General features: G+C 41.5%; 1 protein-coding gene across 8 annotated transcripts in view; it reads right to left on the minus strand.

The window, feature by feature from the left end:
• Positions 1 to 13,337, minus strand: part of DOCK3 (dedicator of cytokinesis 3) — a 541,072-nt gene that overhangs the window by 348,896 nt on the left and 178,839 nt on the right. For all 8 annotated transcript variants that reach the window (XM_089781050.1, XM_089781049.1, XM_089781053.1 and 5 more), the window contains exon 5: positions 3,286 to 3,382. In XM_089781050.1, coding sequence (XP_089637176.1) covers positions 3,286 to 3,382 — 97 coding nt within the window. The remainder of the gene's footprint in view (positions 1 to 3,285; positions 3,383 to 13,337) is intronic.

Here is a 13,337-nt window from a genome sequence, read left to right on the forward strand (position 1 = left end):
TGAAATGGAGTAGAAGCTCATTGCAAGAGACATGCTCCATGTCAGTTCAGGCCAACATGTCCTGTGGGGGTGAGGGAGAGTTCTTGGATCTGACTACAGCTCTATGGCCTTCTCCATGAGGTGTTTTTAAGTCACAGTTTTCTCATCTCTAGCTAGGGAGAAAAATTGTATATACTTCACTTAGCCACAATCTGTGCCTCTCTGAAACAGTATAAACAGTGCTGATGAGAATCATTGATCCAGAAGGAATGGGAGCAGGGCACACAATTTCTGGACCCAGTCCAATACCCATAATTGGGGCAGAGGGCAGTCTCCAAGGCAGGGCATTTAACTAATTTGAAAAATAGGTTATAAAAACATTTCAAACTTACTCATTATAAATAAATAACAACATACATAAATCAATGAGGCAATTTTTTAAAATAATTACAGATTACAGAAACTGAAGGAAAGCTCTGAATACTGTAGGTTCTAAGCTAGGACATGCAATGGTAAGAAGGAACTGTAGGGCCTCTCTGCATGTCATGCCTTCATTTGGAAATGACAGGAAAGCAAGGATGCATAAATCGACCAGATACTGTTTGCAAAAATTCTCCAAGGACGTGGAGCACATCCACATATGGACCACCACTCAGAGGAAGAAAAAAATGGTTTCATTTTGTACAAAGAAAATTGATTTAACAGATTAGGACTATTAGCAGTTCATCTTTCTAATGTACATTTATTGTTTTCATTTATCTAGTTGATAATTCCTTTCAAGATGAACTAAAAATATTTTATTAAAAAACCCTTTGAAAATCCAAAATAAAAACCAAACTACATGTACATGTACCAAACTAAAAATCCTTTTATTCTGTCAAAACAAAGTGTTAGAAAAATGTTTCATGTCCACCATGACTTCACTGCAGCATTGTTTCGCTGTAACAGGGGCAACATTGTGTATGGAAAAGGGTGACAGGGAAAGAATGGAATAGTTAATATTTTGGAAAACAGGTAGAAAATTTCCCTAATTCCATACATTTTGATGGAGTTTAATAACTGCTTTCACAAATTTTAAAAGTGTTCCTCTAGATGTTTACATTTGTCTGTTGTTAGCAATATGGCTAGACGTATGGGCTCCTTAGTAAGTTAATAGGGCTGCAGTCAGAAGCTATGAGTTCAAACAGACACAGAGGGGGGCTCCTTTATGAAGGGAAGCATATTAGTGCACTAAGTACTTTTCAGGATTCACAGCCAAGGTTTATAATATCAGGGGAAAAGAATATCAGGGAAATATTTTGTGAAAGGAAATGATATTTCTATTAAAAGCCCTGGGACATTAAATTATGTTCTTCAAACACTATTGTTAAATCACACGCCATTTTAAAGAGGTGAGTGAGTTTTCTTAAATTGCAATATCCACTGAAGCTTCTCACAATAATAAAAATACTATATTTCAAAAGAAAATTTACCATACGGTACTTCAAACATTTCAGTATGGTGTTGATTTAACAAAAAATCCTCTTCCCCAAAGAAAACAAAAAAGTACAGATATAATATGAATTATGAGTTCTTTAAACAAAGTTGCCACTTAGATTTTCTATGAAAATTTCACTGATGACAAAATAATATTTTCCCCTACAAAATAGATAGATAGATAGATAGATAGATAGATAGATAGATAGATAGATAGATAGATATTTTAAGATAAGTAACTTTGACTGAGGCCAGGTTGACACTAGGAGGCAATTTTCGAACTAAGGTACACAACTCCAGCTACATGAACAGCTGGAGTTAATGTACCTTATATAGAGTTACCGCAGCATCTAGACTGCATGGGGGTTGATGGGGAAAATTCTCCTGATTCTCCTTAAACTTTTTGATACGGTGAGGTATCAGAGTTGATCAGAGTGTGATCACTGGTCAATTTAGCAGGTCTTTATTAGACCCATGAAATCAACCTCCAGCGGATTGATCTCCACAACACCGATCTCCCAGTACACGTAGCTAGGGCTTCAGACAATTTTACATGGGTGGGAGATCACAGCTTTATTACTACTGTCTATCTCTCAAATCTAGAAGACAGATTTAAATCTTACCATGCATCCTAATTGTTTAAGGACACCTTAAATTAAAATGCACTTGGCCTTTCGAATCAAAATCAGTGTAAAGAACACTGTCATAAAAATGCAAAGCTTATTCAGAGAGTTTGAGAAATACTACGTTTTGCTTTGCATATCTATAAGTGCAATGATCTATATTTTCAACCAAAAAGCTGCTAATAGTTATCACACAGATCATTGATACACCCATTTTTCCTCATACTTGGGATATGTTTTCACAGCAAAAGCTTTGTATGGGATAGCCTACTGGATGTAGATTTAATCCAGCTAGCACAAGTAACAAAACCAGTGAAACACCAATGCACATGCTTCAACAGAGGTATTAAAAATGCAGCACAGGCTCTGTCTCATGACTAGGGACCTACAAAATTCATGGACCATGAATTCTGGTCTTTTCTGTACTTTTACCCTATATACAGATTTTAAAAAGGAAGATCAATATTTTCAAATTGGGGGTTCTGACCTAAAATGAAGCTGCAGGGGGGTTGCAAGTTTATTTTAGAGGATAATGATTAGGGATGTGAATGTGTACTCATGTAGGGTAAGTCTACACTACCCCGCTAGTTCGAACTAGGAGGGTAATGTAGGCATACCGCACTTGCAAATGAAGCCCGGGATTTGAATTTCCCGGGCTTCATTTGCATAAGTGGGGAGCCGCCATTTTTAAAACCCTGCTCGTTCGAACCCCGTGCCGCGCGGCTACACGCGGCACGGGGTTCGAACGAGCAGGGTTTTAAAAATGGCGGCTCCCCACTTATGCAAATGAAGCCCGGGAAATTCAAATCCCGGGCTTCATTTGCAAGTGCGGTATGCCTACATTACCCCACTAGTTCGAACTAGCGGGGTAGTGTAGACATACCCTATGTTAGTAAACAAAGCTACTCACAGATACCATAAGAATATTTTAAAATACTGAAAGATTAATCAATAAAAATCAGCAGCATTTGACAATGAAAATTTCAGACATCTAAAGCTTGATTTTCAAAAAATCTGAGAACATCAACAATTTCAGGTGTAGTCAATAGCAGCCACAGATGCTTACTTACCTGTAAAAGCCATTCCCAGAATAATAATATTATTCTACAGGTTCCCAAGATGTCACACATACAACAATCATTTCTTAACTTCATCTAACACTTATTTCTACACATGGAATAAAGAACAGTATTCTCGCTGTACTTACCACATACAGCTGTTTCCAGAGAACAGCCCATTCCTGAACTGTTGCTGTGACTTCAGTCACAACAGAATCTTCAAGTGGAACTACTGTTTCATACTGTCTGTAAAACAGAAAAAAATATTGTTTAAAGACTCTCATGAAAAGGTAGAAAACAACAAAAATGACAGCATTAATATTTAAGCAAAGTCTAAACCTGCTATCCATGCGAGCGATAGAGAAAAGAACAATTATCACAATATGCTCCTGAAAAACTGGTCTATCAGACTGCATTGCCAATCGCTCTAAATTGAGCTTTGAAAGGTTCACACTAATTTTTAACATCAAATTTACTTTTGCGACACAAAGGAATTATTAATATTACAGCCAAGTAAAGTAAAAAGATCTTTTGCATTTCTAATTTTTATAGATTTAGTCTATTAACATTTCTAAGCATTTTTAAATACAATATTCCAGCAATAGACTTCTGGTCTAAAAACCACTGCACATCTTCAGGAAGCAGCTCCACCATCTACCACAGAAACCTACAAGAAGAGGGAGTGTTTCCTAATTATACGAGGGAACTACGCAATTATCATTCTAGTAAAGTTTAATATTATTCCTGATTAGGACATGCAAATATTCCTTATGCCCCATCCTATATCCATCCCACAGCCAAAGTAACAGGTGTTCCCTGGGAAATTCCACAGGAATGAGGCTCTCCTCTGGACTTTGCTGATTCTCTCCCCTCTGTTCAGCACTCTGGCCAACAAATCCATTGCTCTATAGCTCCTCTAGTTCTGCATCTCCATCAGCCCCAAGACCCTTTAATCCAGTGAGTTGAAAAGTCTTTGTGTGAGCTTCCAGTCCACCAACTAAGCAGAAGAATCACACATGCAACTGTATTCAGGGTTTTCCACACCCATAGGAGAAGCAGGTAATGTAATATACTGTAATAACCTTCTTTTTACATAATCTGAACAATCAGGTCTTTGACTTATCCTTTAAGTGGAAAAAATACAAATGCTAGGTATTGTACAACAGCTGGCAAGAGCTATAAAATTAGTTCATATCAATTTTCTATTATTGCAAAAATTAAGAAAACAAGAACAGAAATCTGTGATGGGCATAAGTGGTTCTGAAACCTCAATGCTAGATTGTGGAATGTATTCACAAATCTGAATAGAGGAATGAAACAGGAAATATGCTGACTCTAAAGAAGCTCCAGGAGAAACTATGCTACAGAAGGCACATTTCAAGCACTTCAGAGAACAGGAGTGCACCCATTGATATAGTTTTCACTCTGGCAACCCTATGAATTTTTGCAGGGGGAAAGGCCATGCATGCACCTACTTAATACCACAGTTACATTATTTGTTTCCTTCCCACTCCCACCCCTATGCAATTCCCATCATTTTCCCCTTGATTGCTCATGCTAGCTTTTAATAAATAATATTGATGATCTTGCTAAATAAAAAGCCTAAGGTTTTATATGTAAAACAAAGTTATCAAACAAACTTTCATTTAGTTTTTTCATCATCTTTGCAACATTTAATTTTAATCCATTTATCTAAGGGTTTTATAAGTATGCCTCACTACAAACTAAAACCAATGTAAGAAAATGGCTACAAAATCAATTCAGTTGAATTTCTCTATATACACAGGAACTAGAAAACTAGCACACACAATGGCCCCAGGCAGCATTCCTAACTTACCTCAAACCCCAATTTAAATAAATGATTTATGTAGGGATAAAATAGCAAACACCCCATTAATATGTGGGTAAGATTCTGAACCATGGTCTCTGGTTAAGCTTTTCCACATAGGCCCACGCTGCCCAGCCTGAGCAGAGGCATGAGGCTTAGCCAGCAGCAGGTAACGGACCCTAGGAAAAATACAGAAAACAACCCCGCCTGTTTATCCCAAATGAAAGAAGCATAACACAAGGTCATAATTATGGGAAGCCATAACTGAACACCATGAGTTTCACACACACATACAAGGCCAAGAGCCTGAGAGGGGCCTCATAGTCTGGGAAAGAGACAACAGCTGCCTTCCCAAGGCCAACCACAGATTCAGGGAAAGGCCTAGCACATCACTATGAGACGACACCCTTCCTCCCGAACAATGCAGGCTCACAAATACACCAGAATGATGTTATAACAATTGCTTTGCTGTATTCCTGATATTGTCTTTTTGCTTTATACCCCAAACATCTATGAACTGTACCCTGCACCTGTCAGGAAAGCACTGTCACCACTCCTATGGCTTCCAACTGAAATGTAGCATATGCATTGTGGGGGAGGAGTAATACTTGTGTTTTAGCAAGTATGTTAACCTGAGCTATAGGCGGAGCTACTATGTAATCTCTTAGACTCTTAGACTCTTGGCTTATTGGGCTCATTATGTTTTGCTGTCAGAACCTATCCAAGGGCTCAGGAACTCCCATCCCGTCGCTTCTCTCCGCCCATTGGCTCCCTATATAATCTATTGTAATCAATTGCTTAGCAATGCTTGCTGAGCCCAAGTGGCAAGGTGGTACTTTGCCAGCACTATGCGTAATAAACCCTCCTGCTTGAATCTACATGGTGTCTACATTTTGGTTTCCAACAGTTTAAATCCATTCATATTCTATTACTGATTTGGGATATTAAACAGGGTATTTTCCTTTTTTCTATCATGTCTTTTACCCATCCTATTCAGGAACAGAAACTATAAACTTCAGATTTTGCCACCAATGTGCTAACAGGAGTTGAGGTACCTTACAGCTGTGGATGGTGAACATAGTGATCAACAAATGTCAGCAAAGGCTGGTACCATTATTAATTACAGATGAAGGTGTGAAATGACCAAGTTTTCACGTCACAAATTTCAGAGACAGATGTTTCAGTCCAACAATCCAAGAAGTTATCACACCTCTTAATTGATGGCATTTAAGAATTTTGGATGTAGACATTTGGCCTTAAATCACAGGGAGTGCAATAAACACAAGAATAGTGGTATAATCATGAGTGGGTTGTGCAACATAACACCATCTAAAAAACCATATATTTATAAAACATGGTTCTTATAACTTTTTGTACACATCTACAGCTCTAAAAGGCAGTTACCTGTTTTGTAACTGATGTTCTTCAAAATGTGTTGCTTATGTCCATTCCATATTAGGTGTGTTTGCTTGCCACATGCACTGGTGCTGGAAGTTTCCTTCTCAGCAGAATCCATAGGGGACCCAGCTCTAGTGCCATCTGAAGTGGCACCCACATGGAATAGTATAAAGGGTGCTACCTGCTCCCCTCACCCTAAGTTCCTACATGCTAGAAACTCCCACCACAGGAATGGAGAGCAGTATATGGAATGGACATGAGCAAAACATCTTGAAGAACACCAGCTAAAAACAGTTGGTGTCTTTTCTTCTTCGAGTGCTTGCTCATGTCTATTCCATATTAGATGACTCCAAGCAGTCCCAATGGAGGCAGGTAGGAGTTTATGGATGCAAGGATTGTAGAGACCTGTGTTAAACCCAGTTGTCTCACGCCTGCTGAGTTATAATGTAATGCATAGTAAGTATATGGAGAGCACACACAACTCCATGGATGGAATTAACATCAGCGAGCACTTGAAGAACAACTTTGGCTCTGTTCCTGCACAAAACTGGCAAATGGGGTGGCACTAAACACAAGGTCATCACATGAGCCCGTGCCCTGCTGTTACACCCAGATCCCTCCCGCCTGCAGGCTCCTTGGTATCTAAGTGAGCCTCTAACCTTCTGCTATGCCTGGACCCTTTTCCCTCTCACCCACAGGCTCCTGTGGGAATGGAATGTTGCACTCTCCTGGCAAATGGGAGGTGCTGAACACATGGTCACTGCAGAAGCCCCTAACCTACACTGCTGCCAGACTTCTGTGGCCAGGGCCGGATTAAGGCATGGGCTACCCAGACAGCTGCCCGGGGTGCCAACCTCTGGGGGGCACCTGGCTCCCGGATCTCAGGCTGCAGCTGCTCCCAGCGGCCACCCTGCAGCAACCGCCTGGGGCGGGGACCGCATTAACCCCTGCAGTGCCGGCCAACAGCGCCCTTCCCCCCGTGGCCACGGGGCCCTGCACGGCCAGGCTCGGCCTGCCTTGGGCGGCCCCAGGCTGCACGCCAGCAGCGGTAGCTGGGCTGAGCCAGGCCGGGCACGTGCATCCTGCCGCCACCAGCTCCGCGCGCCCTACCCCACATCCCGGGAGGGGCCGCTCATGCACCCTCCCTCAACCCGGGGCGCAATTAAACTATCTGCCCGGGGCACCGTAATGGCTCAGTCCGGCTCCCCTTTGCAAACAACAACACTTGCCTAACTGTGAGATCTGCTATTTCCAAGAACTGTCACACATAATTTCAAAGCAGAAGCAAAAGAGTGAGTCCCAGCATGTCCCCCTTACCATGCCTGCCACCAAACCGAGTCCAGCTACTCCCTTAAGATCTCTGTGGTATACCTCCTGCATAGTGGACACTTACAAGAATAACTGTGGCCTTGTATATAGCACATGCCTATTGTCTTGGACAGACCTTCCTTTATGCTAAGAGATCAGGTTCCACGCTCCACAATGTATCACCTGTAAAGTCTGCCCTTCACTTTTCATTACAAAGGATGCAACAATAACCCTGCTGTATACTCCCCCAGGTCCAACTCCTCCAGCTGTTTGGCTAATACACATCCAAAGGCAAAAACATAGACGGGATGATATGTTCAACGAGCAAATACAATGTGCACGCTTGGACAGGGTACTATTAAGTGAGTAGAGGAAAACAATGCTGCAGGAGATGTGAGCGAAGCATAAGGACAGAAATGCAAGCAAGGAATGCAAAGTGAAGACAACAAGATCATGTCTTGAGAGTCATGGCGGAGCTGAGGATGCGCATAGTAGACTCATAGGAAAGCCAGATGCACAGGGACCCCTTCTGGCCCATGATGACCCACATTCCCTCCTCACCAAGTTCCATCGCTTTCTCTCCCAAGTACCCTAGAATGTGAGGGTGGGAGAAAAGGAATCAAGGGCAGCCTCACACACAACCCCCAGAGCTGTGTCCCATAAGAAAAATCTGTTATTTTCACATGTGTATAATAGCTGAACAGGGGGATTATAATACACCATTTTCTCTCCCCTCTCCCGGAGCTCCCACTCTGACCTCCTTTTCTGTCCATGCATCCTTGTGTTCCCTAAATAAAAAGGCATGATTGCTCAACAACGGTATCTTTATTGATTGTGTTGCATGAGAGAGGGGGTTTACAGGCAAGCACACTTATTGCAGAGGATGCCTCGTTAAGAGCAACATGCATCACTCTCATATCATTGTCTGGCCAGTCACAAAGCTGTTTTTCAACGTCTCTCTGATTTACAGTCCCCCTCAATGTGCTCTCCTTATTGTCTTAGTGTCTAGCTGCTCATAATTAGTGGCTAGTTGCTGTGCCTTGATTTCCGCACCCCCGGCATAAAATATCCCCCATTACTTTAACAGATATTATGGAGCGCACAGCAGGCTGCTACAACAATGAGAATGTTGCTTTCAATGAGGTCTAACCTAATCAATAAACTGCAACACCTTCCCTTTAAATGTCCAAAAACACATGCTATCACCATTCTGCACCTTCTCAACCTGTAGTTGAACTGCTCCCTACTGTGGTTCAGGCTGTCCATGTACAGCTTCATGAGCCACAGGAGCAAGGGGCAAGCTGTGACAAGGATCAATATTGGAATTTCAATGCCTCAGACTGTAATTTTTTGGTCTGGGAAGAAAGTTCCATCTTGCAGCTTTCTGAAAAGACCAGAGTTCCTAAAGATGTGTGTGTCATGTCCTTTTCCCAACCATCCAACTTAGATGCTGGTGAATTTGGTCCTTGTGATCCACCAGCACCTGCAGCACCATCAAGTACCACCCCATGAGGTTTATGTACTCTTTGGCAAGGCAGTCAGGTGCCAAGATAGGGATGTGGCTTCCATCTATCACCCCGCCACAGTTAGGGAACCCCAGTGCAGCAAAGCCCTCCACTATGCCCTGCATGTTTCCTAGAGTCACTACCCTTCGTAGCAGAAGTATATTGATTGCCTTGGCTACTTGGATCACAGCAGCTCCCACTGTCAATTTTCCCCACTCCTAATTGTTTCCCAGCTGACTGGCATTGCAAGCTTCCACAGGGCTATTGACACTCACTTCTCAACTATCAGAGTGAGTCTCATTCTTATATTGCTGCACTTCAGGGCAGGGAAAAGCAATTCACAATATTCCATGAATGTGGCCTTACACATGCAAAGTATTGCAGCCACTGCTGATCATCCCATAGCTGCATAATTATGCAGTTCCAACTCATTGTGCTTGTCTCGCGGCACCAGAACTGGCATTCCACTGTGTTAAGACTATCAAATGACGTCAGCATCTGCCAATTATTCAACTCAAATGCTTCATACAAGTGTCTATTTATGGCCTCCTGATAGTCTTCCTCGCACTAGTATGCTGATGACATGTACCCAGAATGACCCATTGCACTGTTTTGGTCCCACTGGGCATCGGGAGCCTAACCCAGAATGCAAAGGGATGGCAGGATCTCTGGGATAGCTACCCATAGTGCATCACTGTGAAAGTCGATAGTAATTACCCTGCTCAGGATGCACTATGTTGAACTCTTCCACACAGAAGGCACATGAAACTTTGACTTTACAAAATCGGGTGTAAAAAAATAAATCTTAACAAATTTAACCTTATCTCATAGTGTAAACAAGGCCTTAGACTAACTGTTGCCTTTTATGTGGAAGTGGGATCTTGAACAGGAAGTCAAAGATCATGTCAGTGGCTGCTGATAATGTACACAAATGGAGAATCGAAAGGTTTGCCTCTTGGCAACAACTTGAGAACTGGGAATCAGGAAGGCTGAAAATAAGCTACATCTTCTTTGGGGTCTTCAAAAAATGTCACTGAACTACAAAAGAGGAAATGAAAAATAACCCAGAATACATTCAAGAAATCTTTTGAAGGCAGAAGAAAAGACAATATAGTTTTACATGAGATAAAAGATAAATAATCTAAAGAAAACTTCTTAAAGATTCTTTTTGAAAATGATTTGCAAGCTTCTTTCATCACTGACAAGAAAGAACATTGTTAGATTAACTCTAAACTTCAAGTATGTGATTGAATTTCAAGAGAGTGCATAACAGAATTACAGTTAAATCATTTAAGCATCATGGCTCAGATTCCTATAAACTTGCATTCTTGTCCACACTACACCGACACTTTCAATAAAATGTCATGTTATATCTGAGTCTAAATTTTAAATTGGTCAAAAGTCCTGCTATACAATTTAATGTATACCTTTATTCATCCACTTTCTAACATTGCGAACATTTTTTTAACCTGTAAATTGCATTTCTTCAATAGACAAGGTCAGACTCTAAATAGATAGGTTTTCATATATGTCACACTTGAACAAGCATGAGTGACTATTGTTTAACTTTCAATGCAAGTTGTCTTGAGGCTCCCTTTAGCTTCCCCAGCCTTGAATGCCAAAATGTTTCTACTGAAATACACTTACAGGCTGGGCACTGAAAGAAACTAAGCTAAAATAAAACTGGGCACAAAAAAAATAGTTCTCACTAAAGATTAAAGGGGATCCAGATACTAAATTATGACATATTGTGTCTGTCTTTAGATATTGTCAAGTATCCTTCCAAGACCTTTTCCACTCAGTTTACAGATGTTTATCAAAAACAGGACATTAATAAGTGATTATTATAATTATGGGTTTTGAATCAGTTTGCATATTTTTGTTAGACATTTGTTTTAAAAATCCATTGTTACATTAAGGGTATGTCTAGACTACATGCCTCTGTTGTCAGAGGCATGTAGATTGGGCTACCCGACATAGTAAAATGAAGCGGCAATTTAAATAATCGCCACTTCATTTAAATTTACATGGCTGCTGCGCTGAGCCGACAAACAGCTGATCAGCTGTTTGTCGGCTCAGCACGATAGTCTGGACGCGCGGGTGGTGACATCAAAGGTATTTGTCGACCACCCAGGTATACCTCATCCCAACAGCTAATCAGCTGTTTGTCGGCTCAGCGCGGCAGCCAAGTAAATTTAGATGAAGCGGTGTTTATTTAAATCGCCGCTTCATTTTACTATGTCGGGTAGCCTAATCTACATGCCTCTAGCGACAGAGGCATGTAGTCTAGATGTACCCTTAGTATTTTACAATAAACCTAGAGCTATTAACCTGGATGCCTTTTACTGATTTAGAATTAGTAATTTGCAAATAAGCATTAAAGCAGCAACAACTAAGGATTAAAAGAGACTGGCCACTTCCCTGAGAAAAAACACAGACAGGAATTCAACGTATTATACATATTATATTTCATCCTAAAAGTACATTAAAAGAACATAAAGATAACAATATCAAGCCTTCAAAAGTTAGGAAATGCCAATATTATAGGTACCCATGCAGTCTTAATTCTGCCCCCTTGTAACTATGCATTACAGCACAATATTGAATTATGATCACATAGAACTCCTGCCTCCTTCAGTGAATGGGTACTTATTCACTTCTTTTAACCTCCATTTTCAATGTATGGACCCAAGACTTATTTAACAGGTATTATTCAAATCCTGCAACACAAAGTTATTAATTTACTAATGGACCTTTCTGCAGTTCTCTCATAACAGTAACTGAGTGCTTCACACACAATAATGAATTTGTCTTTGCAACACCTCTGTGGGATTAGATAGTATAATAATCTTCATTTTAAAGATGAGTGAGGCACAAAATGATTAAGGACAGAGCTGTCAAAACTGTTCATTAATTTTGCTTGTCCAACAATGATAGACAACTAAGGCCTGATTTTCAAAAGCACACAGCATTTTAGCATACTTTAAAGCACAACTCCAATTGCTTTTAGTTGTAGATGTGAGAGTTCAACACTTGTGTAAATCTGACACCAGATGTCTCTGTGACAGAGGGTATGTCTACACTACCACCGTAGTCCGAACTAGGGTGGTTAATGTAGGCAACGGAAGTTGCAAATGAAGCCGGGGATTTGAATTTCCCGGGCTTCATTTGCATATTGCCGGGAGCCGCCATTTTTAAATGTCCGCTAGTTCGGACTCCGTGCCCGCACCTACACGCGGCACGGACTAGGTAGTTCGGATTAGGCTTCCTATTCCGAACTACCGTTACTCCTCCAGAAAGGCCCGTTAGTGGGTTACTACTCTGTGTCAGTAACTGTTGTTTGACCTGACATACTCACTATATCTTACACTGTTGTCATGATAGATACTTGAAACATAGCAGGCAATATCTCACTGGAAAACTAGTAACTCACTGATCATAAATATTTTCCATGATGTATATATGGAGCATCTACAAAGCTATAAATATGTACTAGAATGTTATCAAAATACATTTGGCATGAAGTGCATAATCCCAGTCTGCTTTAGACAAAAGAAAGTGTATACATTTATTTGACCAGCTTGGTCAAGGCTGGGCAATAATTTTTAAAGGGAGGGGGCCCACTCCAAGATTTTGGCAAGTGGTCAAGGGCAGCATTTCTGCCGAGGGAGTCTGTGATAGAGGTTAGGTGCAGAAGGGAGCTTCAGCTAGGAGACTGGGGTGTAAGAGGGGGTGTGGAGTCTGAAAGGGAGTTTGGGTGAAGGAGAGGGTTGTGATCTGGGACAGAGGCTTGGAGTGAAGAGTCCAGGAGGGAGTATGGATGCAGGAGAGGATTCTGGCCTGAGGGAGGGGCTCTATGAGGGGGTGCAGGTTCTGGGAGGGAATTGTGACTTGCGTGAAGGGGGTGCAGAGAGTTTTGGTGATGACTTGGGGCACGGGAATGGGATGCAGGGTCAGGGAGGGGGTATTGGTGCCAGAGAGGATTCTGGCCAGGGGGAAGTATGTAGGAGAGGGTGCAGGGTGTGGGAGAGAATTGTGACCTGGGGAAAGGGGTACAAAGAGTTTGGGTGGTGGTCTTGGGGGGAGAGGGTGAAGGTTCCAGAGGCAGGCTCTGGATGGGAGGCATTTACTTAGGCAGCCCCAAACTGCAGCCCTGCAGGAA

This window comes from Pelodiscus sinensis, chromosome 11, assembly GCF_052426305.1.
Source record: "Pelodiscus sinensis isolate ZL-2025 chromosome 11, ASM5242630v1, whole genome shotgun sequence".
NCBI classification, from domain to species: domain Eukaryota; kingdom Metazoa; phylum Chordata; order Testudines; family Trionychidae; genus Pelodiscus; species Pelodiscus sinensis.